Genomic DNA, 18,874 nt, shown 5'->3' with positions numbered 1-18,874 from the left:
ATGTGCGAGGAACCAAGAGCCTGCCCAGAGCTCGGGTCAGCTGTGGCAGGCAGCTGGGAGACTACAAACAGCTGCACTGGGGTCTACGGAGCCCCGGTGCAGCTCATTACCAGTGGCAGATGGCAGAGGAGCAGTGAAGGGCACAATCCTTGTTGTGGCAGAGCAGTCCCTGGCTCCTTCCCCACCATTCACCCCGAGGCGTGCATGCATCCGCTGCTGGCAACAAGCTGGGCTCTGCGGACGCTGGTGCAGCTGCTTGCCATATCCCAGCTGCCTGCCACAGCCAGTCTAGGCTTGGAGCAGACCCCTGCCACGCGCCATGGAGCCTGGGCTGCTCAGAGCAGGCAACAGGAAACCTGCAGGCAGCTGCACTGGGGCCACAGAGCCTGGCCTGGCTCTCTGCTGGAGACAGTTGCACGCATGCCTGTGCACAGATAGTGGGGAGGGGGCCTAGGTTGCACTGCCACAACAAGAACTGGGCCCCTTGCCGATCCCCCACCACCTGCCCCTGACACCAACATATTCCAAATTGAGTTGGGGAGTTTGTGGCATCGCCCAAAAATGTTGCTGACCCCTGAACTACAGTTTAATATGCAGGTCTTTTCATGGGGAGTGTTGGGGGGGAGAGGTAGTCAGATGTAACCAGTGGATCCTGGAATAACACAAGGGTTCTAGTTTCCAGGAGGGCTACCAAGTTATAAGCAGAGTTTAAGAGAAGCATGGGGTTTTTTTGTTACTATTGCAGTGAGCCATGTGACTCTGAGCCTAATCCTGGTAAAGGCTTGATCCTTGGGTCAAGTCTAAGCCTAGTAAACATTTTAAACCCAGAATCAACTCCCTGGAAAAAACAAAAGGTGAGAATAAAGAGGTGTTGACGGATCCTTAAACAGCGTTGCTAAAGCACCAATGTAATACCTGTGGGAATAAGGAAGCACACAAGCACCAGGACCTGACGCCCAAGAAAGGTCTCTGCAAGACTGTTAGAACAGAGTGAAGGAAGCGGTGACATTCTGGACAGCACGAGCAGCATGCATTAAGTCTGCACACAGACCTGTTCATGTCATGCACAGTGACAGAGTGCATCAAAGCAACTCCCCACCCCTGATCCCACACATCAGCCAGTGTCTCAGAAACCCCCAAGCACCCCATAAAGCAGAGCAGACAAATGGTGAGAGGCAGCAAGAATGCAGACCAAGCAGTGACATGAGAGAATGGTCACCAGTGCAAGGTAAAAGTGTACGAGCCCCTGGAGGAATGGCAGATGCAGAGGAGCAGCAGCTGTATGTACAAGTTTGGCTGGGAGCAGAGTGCAAACTGGCTGCAGCACCCGACTGGAGACGGTTCTGCATTCCAGCTGGAGCTAACGTGTTCCAGTTAGGCTGCGATTACCACTTTCTTTGCAAAGATCTCTGTGCTGATCTCAGCCAGTGTGCTGCCCAGGAATTCAGATGATACACCACAGGCAGTTCATAAACTGCAACTGCAAAATGCGGTTCAGACAACTCCTCCCTTCCTATGGTAAATGGCCCTTGAGCTGAGAGAAGAAATGAGGGGTTCTGTCATACTGGAGATGGGTCTTAACCACCTCCTGTTAACTACGGACTGATGCCAGGAAAGGACTCAAGTGCTCCATCCAGCATATGCAGGAAATTAATGGAATACTTTTGGCACAAGGAAGTGTTACAACAGAGCTACGTAGAATCAAGGATGTTAACACGTGCCTGGACACCTGGGGGAATTGCTTTTAAAAAAAACTTGCTTATTCCACACCTTGAACTCTAGGATAAAATGGGCAGCTGAACAGCTAAGCTCCGAGAGGGCTGCTGGTTCCGATAAGCCATGTGACAGCCCATTTAAGCCAGCTATCCAAGGACAACTATGTTGTTAAGACTGTGGAGGAACTTAAAACAGATGGCAAAATAGGTATATCCTTGGTCTCTAGCGTGGGTCATCACATTGGTGAGAAAACGAGCGGCAGTCAGAGCAGAAAGGAGACCAAGGTGGAAACAAACAGCCAGTCCTTATTAAAAGGCTCATGTGCCAAGTCTTGTTACTGTTCAAATTGGATTCTTGCAATGAGGAACTGGAACAGATTTGCTTCCTGGGACTGCTGGGGCCGGGTGTTCAGCCTGTTCTCGAACGCAGCGATGTGGACTCGCGTGGGATCTCTGGCCGCTGCAATGCACGGGGACGAGTGCCAAGGGGAAGTGTTGAAGCTACCCACCAAGTCAGCACCAGGGCAGGCCTGCTTAGCTTAACTCTTGGCAGGAAGGGATGGGGTGGAAGGTGCAGGGGGAGGGAACGTGAAGAAATAAGGCACTGGCCTAGGGTAAGTAGTGCAGGGATGAGAGGGATAGGTGGGAGTGGAGAAGGGATTGAGCGAGAAGGACCTTATTTCAGTACCTGTTCCATTTGTGGGCGCTGTTACCAGTACGTCCGTGCACTGTCCGAGGGCTTAAACTGCCAGCTCATATGGCTGCTACTGTCCATGGCAGCCAAATACAACTGTGATGACGCAGGAGAGAGAGAGAAAAAGAGAGTGCAGCCTCAACGTGCATGAAAAACACAGTGCAAGCAAGTGAAACGCTGTGATGTGTGCCAGTGACAATGAGGGCTCTATCCCCCTACAGGAACGGCCCTGGGGTAAGAAGGAGACGACAGAAGGAATGACAGGGAGAAAAGAAAAAAAGGACAAACAATGCAGTCGGATCCTTACGGCCTGGTTCTCAGTCAGTTCCCACGAGCTGAGCCGCACAGGATACATCTGGCCTGTCTCATGTCCTTGACTCTGCTTGGGTGGTTCCATTCATGGCCATGACACCCAAAAGGGGAAGTGTCCGTACTGCAGGGTTGTTGGCCGATTTGCGTGCCATCAGCTTTTTCTTCCATTCACACCATGGCCTCGGCCACTTAGCATGGACGTTTGACACATCCCACAGGGTCCTCTCTATCCCACTACTTGCCTGGGTGGCAGGTAAGAAGGGACGCGTTTCTCCTCCCTCGACTTAAACAGCTTGGGTCAGTTTTTTCATCTATTTGGAAGGTAAACCTGCTGCTATACCCCAATCCTTACACCTTTTGGATAGTCATCTCCACAGTCCGGACAGGGGATTAGGTGTCCCCTCCCTACCTCGTCCCTTCCACCAGGATGTACTGCTCCCCAGACCCCTTCCCACTTGGTTCTCAAGTGAAATTCCTTTGAAAAAGCCCTTACCAGCATTTCTTCTCAGAAATCAGCTGAAGGCATCAAGACTTAGGATCCTCCCTTGAGGTCATTAAAGCAACCAGCTACTGAAGCACCAGGGAATCCTCTCACCAAAGCTAAAGTCCCTGCAGAAAGAAGCCTCTTTTCTGAGGCAGAAATGCTCTGGGGATGGGAAGTGATCTTCAGCAGGGCTCTGCCCCAGAGGAAGCAACCAAAACAGGTCTGTGCAGCATTTAAAGGAGTTGACTGCAACACAAGATACCGGTGGTAAAGCAGTGGTTGGTGGCACTGTGCTGTAGGCTGCACCAACACTTCCTCTGAAGCCAGCCCCACTGCCGAGAGCCGAGAACACTTCCTGAGCTCAAGTGCAGAACACCAGGGGCCCGAATTTTTCTTTTCCAATTTTAAGCAAGTTCCAAAAACCCCAGCCAGCATGAGACAAGGGCTGCCTATCCATTTTGCCACTGCTGAAGTTAGAAGAGCTTCTGACTGCATGTAAATAAGAGCATGAAGTACCCCATGGCCCCCCTTAGTTAACCTGAATTGGGCCCAATAGTGAGTACAGTAACTGTAATAAGCCTGCCTGGTTCAGCATGAAAGCGTGCTGCTTGGCATCCTTGGTAACTGTTAGCAGGTTAGTAGCTGGCAGTGTGATGGCCCATTCCCCAGGTGGTTATGGTGCTGAAGAGAGTCACAGGATCCAGCAAAATGAGGACCAGATTCAGCTACCTTTTACAAAGGCATAAATAAAAGCTCTGCATTTTACCCAACAGACTGAAACTGCTACCAAACCACTCCAAGCTCCCAAAGAACCTTCCATGAAAGGTTTTTTTTTCTCCTCAGGAAATTAAATACAGGAATAGAAATTCTAAAACAACCTCCACAAATGCTGCAAAACAAAGGATAAAACTAAAAATAATAGGAAGTTTCTTCTCGTCTTCACAGGGCAGATTAAGGAGAGAGTTTCAGCATTCACTCTGAGTTTACAACTTCTTTCCGAGCCTTTAGGGACCAATGCTGCAAAGTGAGTAACAGCATGCATGTGAAGAATGGCACTGAAGTCACCCAAAACGCGACTCATGCACTTCAGTGTTCACTGCACAGGGACCAGAGTGTTATGTGACTTTGTAGAGCGAGTTTGATCTTGCTCATACATATATGTGACCCACAACAGCACACTGTGCTTTGATTCTCCATGGCAGCTTAGACACGACTTGTCTACATAGCTTTCTACCATGTACGGGCCAGATCCTGCCTTGAGCTGCACAATAAGCACCCCCTGAAGGTATTACAAGAGTGGCACATGTGCATCCCCAAAGCAGAAGTTGACCTTGGATGCTGAAGCAGAGAGAAGCAGTAAAGACAAACTTACTGAGGGAGGTGGGGACTCCCGGCCAATCAGAGGGGTGTTCTCACAACGGGGGTTCTGGAAGTTTGCATTCTGGCTCCTATGGAAGGGAAACATAGATTGTGACAGATGCACATGGCCCCCTCCTCTGTATGGGGACTTTGGATCTGGCAGAGAGAGACAGAGAGTCTAGGACTGAGGGCACAGCTACTTCCTGCAAATACCACCATAAATCCAACTCCTGTAATACTTTTCCTACATGTCCCGATCACTGGCACGCCACGAGGGGAATCCACCCATCCCTTGGAACCACTGTAAAAGAAAATGCATGTGGAGTGCTGCATCTGAACTCCGGTTCCCTGCCCCCAAACCAAAAAAGTGGAACCAAATTAAAGGAGAATGCATTGGTGAGGAGGGCAAGCAAAAAGATTAAGCAATCCAAGACAAACAGGCCATGCGGGTGGTTAAAGTGCGAAGCTCTGTGGAAGGGGTGTCTACTAAATGAAAGCCCTGAACTGGTTGAATCCAGACTGCGAAGACAGCAGAGTTGCCTTCCAGGCAAAGGCTGAACCTGTGATTCTGTGGCTTCCAACCACGTGGGAAGCATAAAAAACTCTAGCAGAACAGTTGCATTTGATTAATGGGGTATTTAGAGACATGAGACTTATTATACAATGGAAGCCAAGTGACACCCCTCTCCAACCTTTCCCTAGGAAGATAGCATTCAACACCTATAACATCAGGCAGCAAGTGTTTTCAGGTAACCTACCTACTACAATATTTCTACTGCAGCATTAGCAAGCATTCCCACACTAAGTAAAAGCATATTTTCTTCCACTAAGAGCAATGGTTGCAAGCCTTTTATCATTTTTTGTCTCAGTTAGGGCCGCTATTAACAAGCTTCTCCAATTCAAGGCAGAGCTGGTCTTGAAGCCCTTCTCAGCTCCCTCTGCTCAGTGGGCACCCACCACTAAGCTGAATCAAGGCAGTCTGGATAGAATTGGCTGCCCGTTGTGGTTACTCACATGTACTCTGTGACAGGAGCATTGCTGACTGTGTGAGCCGCTGCTGGGATGCTGGTCTCGCTGCCATAACTACTCCCACAGCTGTAGAGGCTGGGCATATGCACCCTGTACAGATTATCATGGGTTTGTCTATTCCCTTGAGCAGCAGACTCTTCCTCCCCGTCATCATCCGAACTCCTGCAGGAAGGGAAGAAAGTTATCCTCAAAATCATGACATTAGCAGGGTCTGCAAAAACCAAAGTACGTGGTTATCCGACTAACCCAACTATCCTTCACACCTCCTCGCTGAGAACCATTCAGCAAGTCTCAATATGGCAGCATGGAGTACAACCCACAAAACCTCTCTTCCCCCGCCACCAGAATGACTCAGACCTCCCACAGTCACCATCTGGACTCTCTCAAAACAGTGACATCTCTTAACAACATCCCAAATCCTTCCCCCAGGGCCTGGCAGACCAGGCAACTACGCAAGCCCCTCACCCATGCAACTGAAGTGTGGACGTATCCAAAAAAGCATCTGGTTAAAGGAGGCATGTTACAGTATGGGCCTTTCATAGTCTTCTCCCACCAGTTGAAGCCTCACTTGGCTTCAGTTTCCACTAAATTCCATTTGTTGCACTGGCTTCCCAAGGTTTTCCCACGTTACATATGGCAAGATCATAAGCATGCTTCTCCAGTTTCTATGTGTATGCGTACACACGTGTATGCATGTGTGTACACTGAACACTTTAGTTACTGGTGTCAATAGCATCTGTGCCTGGAGGCTGTTCTTTCCATCCTAAAAACAAAGCTCTTGCTACTTTGAAAAGCTGAATTTATGCATGCATTTGCACAATGGTAGGTTTATGCCCATGCCATTGGGGTTACAAAAGTAATCTTACCATTTATTCCAGGGCGGGTCTGTTCTACAGAAACATGAACCTTGTGTACTGACTAGAGCTAGTTCTTCACAGTAGGCTTTGCCCATGCTCGTCCCAAAATATGCCATATATCAATGGAGTCATCTAATTTGACAGCTCTGCCTCTTGGGCGCTGCAACTGAATCTTACTGACTTAGTAAACATATGTTTTTCTGATGAGCTCCGTGGAACTATTCCATTAGATATGAGACCAGCCAATTCTATTCCTTCATAGGCATCAACAACATTGTTCCAGTTACACAGCCAATCTCTGTTCCATCCATGAAAACACACTGATGGGAGCTGCCTTTAGGACTAGTTGGGATATACAAGAGAAAACAGATGAATGCTTAGATCCTAAGGTGAGTTTACAGGGTTGCCAGTTAAAACAGAAGGAAAGAAATATTGCTAAAAGGTTTAACATAGGGCAACAGAGAACCTCCCAGTGCTGGTTTTACAGAATCACTTCTAACAGCGACACAAGCTGTCAGCTGACTGTCAGGCAGAGCAGGCATTGGCAAAATGACAAGCAACATCATGCATCAGGTCAGCAAGTGGGTGGGACAAGACAGTCCAGTAATGTCTTGAAACACTTGCCATCTTCAGAACTCTCCTCTCCAACCCCAGAGAAACTATGGTAGCTGCTTTCTCCAAGGTGAGCTTCTACCCCTTCCCTTCTTGAGCATGAGTCCATTATATTATCCCACAGTAGTGAGCTAACAGCTGGGAGAGTGTAACGGGTGCCTGCGAGGTTGTGCTGGAGTAAAGACTCTGCAACGGATTAACACATGAGATACCAAACAGGACTACCACATTCTTAACCACATGGAGTACCTTACTGTTGCTAGCTTCCAGCCATAATGTCTGAGAGGCACAGGGGACTGAGGACTGACCATGCTGAATTCCAAAATTCACCTTAAGCATAGCACAGGAGGCAGTGCAGAAGAGCTGAACTGGATGCTACTGTTCATAGATCTTATGGCAGATACTGTTATTGGAACAACCTTCCAATAATGACAGAAATCAAGTCATGCTGCTGGAAATGGAGATTTTGTTGACAATAAATTACAACCAGATTGGCTTTTGGAAAGATTTCCAAACTTAAAATACTCAGCAGAAACTATTCAAGTCCAGGCACTCCATGAAGCACCAACTGAACGAGCACATTGACTTTCCATTTAAGCTTGTCAATGTTTTCAAGCATAGAGGGAATCTGCCCTTCAGCCTGGAAAACTAGATACAGTATTCTCCCATCCACTGCATGCACTGGACAGTAGGGCTGTGCAAAGCTTCAGGTGCTGATTCGATTCAGAGAAAGCAGACAGATCTTCAAATTGAATCAGGAGACCAATCAAAAGGTCAGAATCTATTTGAAGCTTTCCAAATCGATTCAGAAAAGATTTGCACAGCTTCGGAGATTTGGACAGTGCCCGCTTGCTGTCGCAGGGAGCTGGACCCGGACTCCATGTTGGTAAATAGGGGGCAGGGGAGGGGACCATGGGGAGGACCCCTGCTAGGCCCCATCCCCTGCCTACTCCCCCATCCCCCCTGAGTACCCCCCATCTCCCGCCCGCTCTCCCACCCCTATCCCCTGCCCGCTCCCAGCTCCCCCCCAACCCCATGAATGGCTACCCACCCTGCCACAGCTCCCCGTTCTTTAAAAAAAAAAAAGGAAAAAAGAAAAAGCCTTGCACTCACCAGCCACTGCAGCAACCATCGGGGCTTCTGGGGGCTCGTGGCAGAGCCCCCCATGCAGTGTGGGGCAGTGGGTATCGCCCCCTGCCTGGCAGGAGCTGGTGAGTGCCAGGCTTAAATAAAATTAAGAAAAAAAGATCCAGGAGCTGGGGCCAGGCAGGGGATGGGGATGATCTGTCAGACTCGGCGGTAGCCAAATCTCCAAATCAGATTCAGCCAAATCAATTCAGGACAGTGATTCAAAACACTGATTCGAATCACTGTCCCCTGAAATCGGTCAAATCCAAAACGAATACTAGCTGCTTTGCACAAGTCTACTGGACAACACTCAAAAAAAAACCCCAACAACAAAAAACAAAAACAAAAAACCCCCAGCAACATCCTTCAGCTTAGGTGTCAGAGAGGAGTAATACAGTGCTGCTGTGCTCTGAAGTTTAGTCACCATGATATCCCTCTGCTGCTCACTCCAACTTATTCTGCTTCCCTAAGAACACGATGTATCACCACTGCATGGCACACCGCTGCACACAGCACATCAAAACGCTGCACTGGCAGGGAGGTGGGCCAAATAGTTTAGTAAGCATCCTCCAACGAAATCATTTGCACCACATGGGGGCAGCAACATTTTAGGAAAGGAACTGAAAGCTACTGACACCAGATTTTACCTGCAAGAGAAACCATGCCCTGCCACAGGTGCAGAGCCCCAGTAGACTATGCAGACCTCCCTACGGCTGCAGGTGATGCATTCCCAGCAGCCTCTCCGGTAAAGAAGCCCCCCCCGCCCCTTATTTCCCCAGAAGATTCCATACCACATTTTGATGCCTGGACTATTCTTAGTCACTGAAAACGTTACGCTTAGCTAAAAAGAATGTTTTGCAGAGGAACACAGTCCACTTTTCAACAGATAAATGAAAAGCAAGAAGGAGCACTCATGTAACAACTGGCCCCACAACAAACTGCCAGGCTAGGGCAAGACAAATTGGCCAGATTAGCTTACAACCATCAAATATCTGCTGGAAATAAATGCAAATCTTCATTCCAGTGCTGCTGTAAAGTGGGGAGTCGCTTTTTAAATTTGGCCATAATCACATAGCTGAAGTGAGCTAGGCAAGTCTGAGACTTAAAGAATAGAATAAGGCAAGCAGGATACGATCCTAAACCCTTCAAGGACCTCACCCCATCTCCCGTCCACTTATAAAAACCTTAAAAGCAATACAACGGAATAGGCACTTTTAAAACATGATAGTTATACAGGACAAGGAGTACTCTTCTCTCGAGTTAGCTTATTAAGATCTAACTCAGGAGAACAAAAATCTTACTGGGCACCAAACAAGTACGCAGCAATAAACCTTTTGGAGATGAGACATTCTGAATTCCTTGGTCTTGGTTAGAAATTGATGGTTTCTTCTCCCACTGGACCTAGGTTGATGGTTTCTTCTCCCACTAGACCTAGGGGTTTGTCAATCCATTCTCAAGAGTACATGGTGAAGAATTCCAGATGCTAATGGACAAACCCAATGACCAGTCTGCAGGAGCAAATTGCCCAAGAACACAACAGTGTGTGAGCCGACTGCATCCAATTCTCACACATACCTCTTCTGTTGCCACGTGTGCGGGACACTGCACACAATGGAACTGAACATGAGAGCAGTGACAAAGGAGAAGAGAACCAGGTAGATGAGCCCCTCCACTCCATCGTAGCAGAAGCCTGTCAGAGCCTGGACATAATCCTGGGGAAAGAAGCCAGTCAGAGCTGTGTATTCACCATAGAAAGAAACACTGCCTTTTCTGCAAGTCAGCTTTCACTGACCCTGGATTCTGACCCTCCACAGCAGTTTACCGACTAACAAAATTAAAAGCATAGCTTGAAAAGCTGTTAAAATACGGTTTTGTGAGGCTCACGGTTTCTTTAAAGAAACCAACTGGCCTGAATTGACCTAATCTGCCCGGCCTAACACTACTACTCAGTCCTCTCTAGGAGCAAAGCAGCCAAGCATCTCTGGTACTCGTGAGGTCCTTCCACCCTTGCCTTCAGAGAGCTCAGCACCATGGGTCTGCATCTAAGCAGCCACAACTTCTCAGCTGCAGGCACTGCCCTGCTGTACTCACCAGATGCAGACTGCGACAATCAACCAGTGCAGTCAGGTGCTGCAAATTGATCTCTGTGGCATTTAGGACCTCCTGGATGCGGATGAGATACTCCTGTAAGCAACAAGCTGGAGATTATTTGAAAGAAAGGATTTTTTTTTTTTTTTGGGGAAAGAACAGATCTAAGGGAAAGGATTTCTGAGGCCATGGAGGTGGGAAGGGCATGCTCACAGAGCTTACCTTGGAGGTAGGGTATTCTCTGCTGGTTGACCTCATGAGTTCCAGCACGTCATCCTGCATTTCCACCAGGGCCTTATGACTTCCCGACAGCTTCTGCTCAACATAAACATGAACATTTCAGTCCTGAGGGGCAAAGCCAACCTATGTACAAAAGCTCCTGAGGCGGAAGAGGGGGGCAGGGGAGAAGAGCGGCTGTCAAGTTAAATCTTGCTCAGACATATTCAGACATTGGCTACATTGCTGTTTATCCAATCCTTTTAATCCTGGGACTTGTCTCCCATCCAGCCTCCTGCATGGACCTGCAATGCGTCTTCCTCACCGTCTTCTTGTCAGGCCTGCTGCAGACCCCTGAGCTAGCACTGCGTGCCCTCATCTCAACACAGGGAGCAGCTCAGCAGACCTCATTAGCCCATCTACCGTGTTATGCTAAACCAGCTCTACTACTCCCTGATAGAGTGGCAGCACATACAAAACAGCTTGGCTCCTCAAGGTAAGACTACCTTGTGTTGTAAGAGTGCTTTGGAGGGTGGAGAGTGCGTGTGTGTTGGGGGAAGGATGGATACAGGTGAGGAACCAGTCTGTCTCTACCCCAGACCTCATAGCTACCTCTGTCCACCCAGGGACATTTCACAGTACTCAGGTTGAAAACCACTGGTTAAGAAGAAATTACAGCTCTAGGGACTTGACCCAAAACTTCCTTGTCCAATTCCAACAGCTCTTTTACCACAAATAAAGAGCACTGCTGAGATGTTTCTACTGAAGCAGTCGGTAGTGAAGTAGTTAATGCCAATATCTCTTCCATTTTTATTCACATGCAGCAAAGACACCCCGCTAGGAGATGTCAGGGAAGTTCACTCAGCCGCATGCTAGACACCGTTACACAGAGCAATTATGAGTGCGACTGACAGCAGCACCGCATCATGTCCGGAAGGCTCTCTTTGGAGAAAGGCCAGCCAGAAACATCTTATTTCAAACACAATGAAAATTTCTGCAGAAGTGTAGGGAGAGAGCTGAGAAGCAGCTGGAACCAATTCATTCTGTTCCTGGGATACATGTTAGAATCTGAGTGAGGACTCTGCTGCACTCATAGGGCATGTCCCCACAAGCAGCAATATTAGTTTCCCCAGGGACATCTAGCAGCAGCACGTACCATGGCTAGTTGTCCCTGGGCACACCCCAGCAGGCATGCAGCAAACTGCCCCAGGTGGGGCAGGGAAGGCTAAGGGCAGCACCTGGGCTAGCCCCACCAGCCTTGCCTGGGGTTCTCCCAGGGCTGCAGTGGCACTGGTCCAGGTACGTGGAGCCTTGCTGGAAGCTGGAGCATGGCTCTGGTCAGCCAACACATGCTAGTCAGGCACGCTGCCCTGCTTTTTTGACACCAGGATCTCCCGGTGTTCAAAAAAAGCTACTGCACTGCAAATTAGCAGCATGGAGAACACGGGGCACATGGAGCTGAAGACAGGTTTTCAGCGCTGCAGACCTCATCTGCATGCTTGTGGGGACATGCCTATAGGCTGTGCTAAGAAGGAACGAGAATGCAATAGCGTGCTTTACATCTGTGCCGCAGGGCCATGGCCACTTCTGTAGGGGTATTGTTCCATGTAATCCTCATCAGTGGCTCAAATGCAGGACTGGAATGCTACACACAGCAACCCTACACTACCTGTGAATACTGTATCAGCTACAGGGAGGCGGCAGTAACTCGAACCGTTGCGTGGCCCAAACACGGAGAGAAATGTCTCTGCTCCAAGGACAAATGTCAAGTAACTGACAGGAGCCAACAATGGTCCTGATCATCTTTTGCTTCAGAAATGTGGACAGCCTTATGTGCCTGGAACTGCAGGGACCGATGTCCTGGAGGAGCGCCATGTGCCCTGACTTGATGTCACTCGTACCAATATTCCTTCTCTTTGGATCTCTCCTTCCACCAAAGCAGGAGGAAATCTCAGGCAGACCATGCCCTAAAGTTTAAGCTAAGCTCACTCACGTAGCTTGCTCCAAGACTGCGTGTAATCACTAGCCCCACTGATGTGCAGCTTGATGATACTCACCTGCTGGAAGGGATTTGGGTATCCAGCACTACAGGCAATATAATAGCGCAGGGTATCTATTGAGACAAAGAACAACAAATCAGAACATGGTCGAGCCTTCTAACACTTGAAGCAGGGGAAGACAGTCCTTAAGAAGCACAAGTAGCAGTCCTCGGGGTGACAAGACAAGGTGTGTGGACTGAATGCTTTCTTCCCTCTCCATGCAGCTTGAAAGATGCAGAGAACAGGGAGCCAGTTACTTTCTGAAAAAAAGGCAGGCACTACTAAAATCTGAGGCTATTGCAGTACCCTCCCCACCCCACCAGTAAAAATTAATTACGGTTTTCCCACCGACACAGTGAAGTGAACCATCAACACAGAGCAACCAATGCTAGTTTGCCATCCAGCATAATACTCGAAGGCACATGGTCTTCCCTGCTGCTGAGCATCCTAGATGCAACTGCAGAGATCAAGCCGCCAGACAAGACTGAAGAAAGTATGTGCACTGATGCTTACATAACATCTGCTCTATGCACAGCTCCCCAAATGTACCAGTTCGTGCACCCCAGAGAGCAGGAAGAGAATGCCTTTGCAACATGGGCTTGCTCTGCTGCTCTCAAAAGGAGCAGCTGGGATTTGAACAGAACTTGGAGGAACAGCAAGAGAAGAACCCCCTCCCAATTCAGAAGAATCATAACACCTGGAAAAACGGATGCCCCAAACCGATCCAGTACCAGTGCAGGGGTAAGCAGCATCACCTTCACTGTAAACAACAGCTGGGAAAGAGCTGGAGGACAAGGTGGAGCTGCTGAATGGAACAGGTTGGAGGGTCTCTGGAGTGCATTCAAGACAAATCAATACCCCCTGCCAGTACTTGCACACTTCTAATTAAAACCCAGCTTTTAGATGAACCCAAATCTCCCTCCTTGCTTCTTCAAAAGGGGGATTCTTGCACTAAGTCAATGGAGTCCACTACAAGCTTAGTTCACAGGGCTTAAAACTGAGGGACTACGAAGGGACTGGAAACATCTCACCCATCCACAGAGTCCCTGCCTCCCTTATCACTGCACTGCCTCTCAGCACCTCACACGTTCCCAAGAACTCTGACAACGCAATGTCTTATTACCCCCCCCCTCCCCCCCAAACTATTTATTTATAAAGCCACATATATGACTGACACTCCTGGCAGCTAGTGAACAGTTAAGTCAAAGACTCTTGCCACAGGTGTGTAAAGACGGCCCCTTCCTCCTCCTGAGGCTTCACAAGGTAAGCACATCAACCCTTTAAATTGTGGGGCTTTTCAACCTTTTTGGGTCAGTGTACCCCTGGGGGCTGGTCACAGAGCAGTGTAGCCCCTGTGGCCGGATGCGGAGCAGGGAGGGGGTGGGGGTGGCAGGCGGCCAAATGCAGAGTGGCAGCAGCTGCCGCGTGTGACCTTCCCCTACCCCCTGTGCTCAGCTAGGCAGGTAGTGCCTGGGTGGGATGGTGCATGGCAACGCTCCATCCCTGCGTACCCTCTAGGGCCTTCTCAAGTACCCCTGGGGGTATGTGCATCTCCAGTTGACAACCCCTGCTTTAAATACTGAAACCGGTGATGGCAAAGAGGAAGGCTTCATGTGCTAACTATGCAGCCTTCTCATCATTAAGCCATGCTCCATTAGGCTGTAGAGAGGATGATTTATGGAAATGCCTATTTATGAGAGACTCCCATCCTGCCACACTCCTCCTTCACCTGCTTGTGGATGTTGGGCCCTCTCCAGCATTAGTTTTGCCAAATTCCCTTGGTGAGAATATTTTGTAGACTGCTCTTTAATCTGCATGTTACAAAAAATTATGATGGAGGCAAATCACTGGGTTTTCAATTACCCCAAACCACAGGCTCCAAAGGAAGGAGAAGCACAAATGAGCTCGATGCCATTCTGATTTTGCTATGTTCCCTATGAATACTGCATGCCCTCTCCACCGAGTCGGCATTACAGGAGAACGTGCGGGCTGCTGCAGCCTCTCCACCCCCGCACGCTGGCAGTGGGACCTGACAGCTGTTATTTATAATTCATTAGCTTACTTTGGGGCTGCTTCCGCCAGCTGCTCCATCTCTCCCCACTGGAGCTCTCTCTGGGATGACTTATGTCTACAGATCAACTGAGCCATTAAATGGCAATTAGTAAAATCTAGGCATATAAGAGGGCAGGGCAGGATACTCAACCAGTCATGCCACAAGTGGACTCTGCCTAGACTGTGGTCCCTTGAGCCAAACTACTGTGATCCAGGTAAGGAGTCGCTTGTTCCAGGCTACCTGTACTAACAGATCTTAGCCCAAGTAAGTGCCAAATACATTGCCTGTAGTGACCCCTCTTGCAAGAAACAGCACAGGTACTGAGAGAGACAACAGCATCAAGTTGTGCAGGATGATACAACCCAACTACCTCAATTTGATGCCTGGCCCGTGGTTCACAAAAAAAATCAAGAATGAATTTTTTGGGCTATTGATCAAAGCATATTGACTTCAAGTAATGCCACAATTAGGCTCTGTTCAAAAACTCTCACTTCCTTCCCAACTCCCAATCTCTGGACTGCAAAATCAAAAGCCATTAGCTGTTGCAGAATCAGAACCTGCAGGTGGGTCAGAAACTCCACATGTGATGTGTATTTTTTTAAGACAGCCACATCCATTTGGCCAGCAGTGAACATCAAAGTGACTTCTCTGTGCTGTGCCCAGCTGTGCTGCAGGAAAGCAGCAGGGAAGCTTGCCAGAGAGCCTGCTTTGTAGCTCCCTGATCTACTCCAGGGCAAGCTGGAGCCCTAGCTTAATTATGCTGGGATCACATAAGGACCTTAATTCTACTTTACCCGTGGAAGAGAAACATTGCCATATGCCTCCTAGCCTACCCCCTACATGCCCTCTATGGTGGAAATAAACTAGCAAGGTGGAAAGGGCATTACCATCTTTCCACTGGAGAAGAAAGTTTGGACAAAGGCTGATTTCTCAGCTGGACACCTCTGTCCAAGATACAGCCCTATGATGGCCACTCCACTGCCTTCCAAAAGTCCCTATTCCCAAGAGCAGAGTAAAAACGGTAAAATGGTTTTTATTCCTCTATTCTGCAATTCTGCACAACCAATTCCTAATGTCAGAAGCTGGTTCCTGAAACCATCCTTTAGAGAGATCAACATGAGAGAGGTTGGGGTCACGCACACAGCTGCCATGCCTGCCTGCGGCTGCTAGCACCAATCCTCCTGACCCACTTTCCATCAGAGCAGAGAGAGCTGGAGCAGAAATAAGGCGAAGGAACCATCTGATGAAGAACATCCATTTGAAATCCCTTCATTTATTTGTTTATTTTTGCCAAATCTGTTTTTCCTAGGAAGGAAGTAAAACTGATGACTAGCAGCAAAGGCAGTTTCAGTTGCTGAATTCCATTTTTCACTTCTGCAAGCACAGAAGGAAGTCTCCCGGTTCCCAAACAGCACAGAACCACAGCACTGACACTGAAGTGACATAGTAGCCCTCCCTTACAGAGGTGCCTGAAAAGCAGCAGAAATCCGATATGGTGGAAAGCAGACAGCTTTACAAGAGGACACAGATTTAAAATATAAAGCTTTGCCCAAAAGGCATGCCATAAGTCTTCCAAGCCAGTGCTCATGCTTACCTGACTGGACTCCTAACCAATATGCATTTCACACGCTGCACCTCAAAGGCTTTACAAGCAAGATGCACCATCTCCCTGGTATTCAGTTGTTGCGAACAGTTAAAATCCCAGCAGCGATATCAAAATGGGAGAGAAAAGAGTTCCTATTGTCTGAGCACCTTCCCATACTTTCCACCAACTGGCCCACCTTCTTGGAGTACAGGTTGACAGGAAGAGGGAGATTTTTCCCGGCCATTTCATTCAAATTTAAATATTTCACATTTCACTCCTACTCAGGCGAAGGAGGAAAGCAAGCCAAATTAGGCTTCAACTCCTGGTGACAGGACAGAAAGTGAAGTGTCAGCCAGTCTGCTGTTTAACTTCTCTAAAAAGTGTCTAACAATCCAAAATACAAGGAAATCATGGAGTCTCATTTCTACACTCACAGGGACGTTCAGACGCTTGGGGGAAAAATACCATGTAGATCACGCTGTATGGAGTTCACAGGGCTTATACTGTGTTGTATATTTAGGACAGTGCAGCTCAGTGCCTCTTGGCTGAGCATGGCAAGCTACTCAATATGGAGCAGTTGCTGTTTTGCTTTAAATAAAGAGGATTTGAATCTACAAACACAGGCACTGGCCAGGAAGACTGCCACATCCCCCACCCATGCACAGAATCATAGAAAGGGAGGGTTGGAAGTGGCCTCAGGGAGGTCACATCTAGTCCAACGCCCTGCTCAAAGCAGGACCAGCCCCACCTAGATCATCTCAGCGAAAGCTTTGTCTAGCTAGGTTTTGAAAACCTCCAAGGATGGAACTTCCACCACCTCTAGGTAACCTGTTCCAGTGTTTTACTACCCTCCTTGGGAGAAAATTCTTCCTAATATCTAACCTAAACTTCCCTTGCTGCAACTTGAGACCATTGCGCCTCGTTCTGTCATCTGCCCCCACTGAGAGCAGTCCAAGTCCATCTTCTTTCAAACTCCACTTCAGGGAATTAAAGGCTGCTAATTAGAGAAGAGAAGACTGAGAAGGGACTCAGACTAAGGAAACTGGTCTTATTTAGTCTTTCCTCACAAGTCATGTCTCCCAGCCCCCAAACCATTTTTGTTGCCCTCTGCTAGACTCTCTCCAATTTGTCCACATCCTTTCTGTAGTGGGGGCCCCAAAACTGAACGCAGTTCTCCAGATGTGGCCTCACCAGTGCTGAATAGAGAGGAATAATCACTTCCCTTGACCTACTGGCAACACCTCTACCAATGCAGCCCAGTATGCCGTTAGCCTTCTTGGCAACAAGGGCACACCGCTGGCTCACGTTCAGCTTATTGTCTACTGTCACCCCCAGGTCCTCTTCTGCAGAGCTGCTGCCCAGCCGGTCACCCCCAGCCTGTATCGGTGATCGTTCTGTCCTAAGTGCAGGCCTTTGCACTTGCCCTTAAATGAACTTCACGAGATTTCTTTTGGCCCAGTTCTCCAATTTGTGTAAGTCGCTCCAAATCCTAGCCCTACCCTCCAGCATATGTACTACTTCCTCCAGCTTGGTGTCATCTGCAGATTGCTGAGGGTGCGCTCTATGCCATCTTCCAGGTTGTTGATGAAGACATTGAACAAAACCAGCCCCAGGACTGACCCCTGGGGCACTCCACTTGATACTGGCAGCCAGCTAGCCAGTTTTCTATTCACCACAGTCCATTCATCCAGCCCGTACTTCCTTAGCTTGCCTGCGAGAATGTTGTTGGAGACCGCATCAAAAGCCTCGCTAAAATCAAGATACACCACATCCACTGGTCTCCCCACATCCACGGAGCCAGTCATCTCATAAAAGGCAATCAGGATGGCCAGGCATGACTTGCCCCTGGTGAATCCATGCCAACTATTCCTAAAATCACCTTTTTCTCCTCCAAGTGCTTACAAATGGATTCCTTGAGGATCTGCTCCATGATTTTTCCAGGGACTGAGGTGAGGCTGACTGGTCTGTAGAGTTCCCTGGATCCTTCTTTTTCTCTTTCTTATATAGGAGCACTATATTTGCCCGTTTCCAATCATCCAGGACCTCTGCCGATCGCCATGAGTCTTCAAAGATGATGGCTCATGGCTCTGCAATCACATATTGACCCTAACCTGCAGAAAATCATTTCAGTGAAGGAGAGGGGAGTTCAGTCTGCCTGGCTCATTCAATCCTTGGCTTCTGAACTAAAAAAGTCAATAAGAAGCCAATTTGGATGGTTTGTGTGACATGAACACCTGGCTGCTTATAATTGGCTGAGGCTGGATCACTTCACAGGCTGCTGATCAACCGGGCAATAACGGCTTCCAGGCAGTGCCCAAGTTGGCTGAATTTGAGATGAAAGGCTTCACTACTCACCCCCTGGGCCATGTGGTCCCTCAGATAAGCTGCCTTCTGTCCCTCTTACTGGAAAGCTGCATCTTAAAACCTGGAGAGAGGTCTTCCTGTTGCCTAAGCAGATTGTGCCTTTCCGTGTAATGTTATCGAATAAATCATTTGGTAATAACACAATATCAATGAAAACAAGCAGGACTCAAAGATGGCCTCCTGCTTTGAAAATAAACATCTTGGCAGCACAGCAGCATTTTACAAGCAGCGGGAGATGATTATTCTGTCAGTGTTCAACTTCATTGGCTTTATCTGAGTTAATGAATACTGGGCAAGGGGTGTGTGTGTGTGTGGGTGTGGGTGGGGGGGGGGGGGGGG

At 48.5% G+C, this 18,874-nt stretch overlaps 1 protein-coding gene across 1 annotated transcript in view; it reads right to left on the bottom strand.

The window, feature by feature from the left end:
* Positions 1-18,874, bottom strand: part of TTYH3 (tweety family member 3) — a 100,955-nt gene that overhangs the window by 9,021 nt on the left and 73,060 nt on the right. Inside the window, exons 9-14 of the mRNA XM_025216434.1 lie at positions 12,552-12,607; positions 10,501-10,593; positions 10,282-10,374; positions 9,766-9,902; positions 5,579-5,755; positions 4,578-4,653 (exon numbers count right to left, since the gene is read on the bottom strand). Of these exons, the coding sequence (XP_025072219.1) occupies positions 4,578-4,653; positions 5,579-5,755; positions 9,766-9,902; positions 10,282-10,374; positions 10,501-10,593; positions 12,552-12,607 (632 nt within the window). The remainder of the gene's footprint in view (positions 1-4,577; positions 4,654-5,578; positions 5,756-9,765; positions 9,903-10,281; positions 10,375-10,500; positions 10,594-12,551; positions 12,608-18,874) is intronic.

Source organism: Alligator sinensis, unplaced genomic scaffold (assembly GCF_000455745.1).
Source record: "Alligator sinensis unplaced genomic scaffold, ASM45574v1 scaffold500_1, whole genome shotgun sequence".
NCBI classification, from domain to species: Eukaryota; Metazoa; Chordata; order Crocodylia; family Alligatoridae; genus Alligator; species Alligator sinensis.
This window is presented reverse-complemented; position numbering and strand designations above follow the sequence as displayed.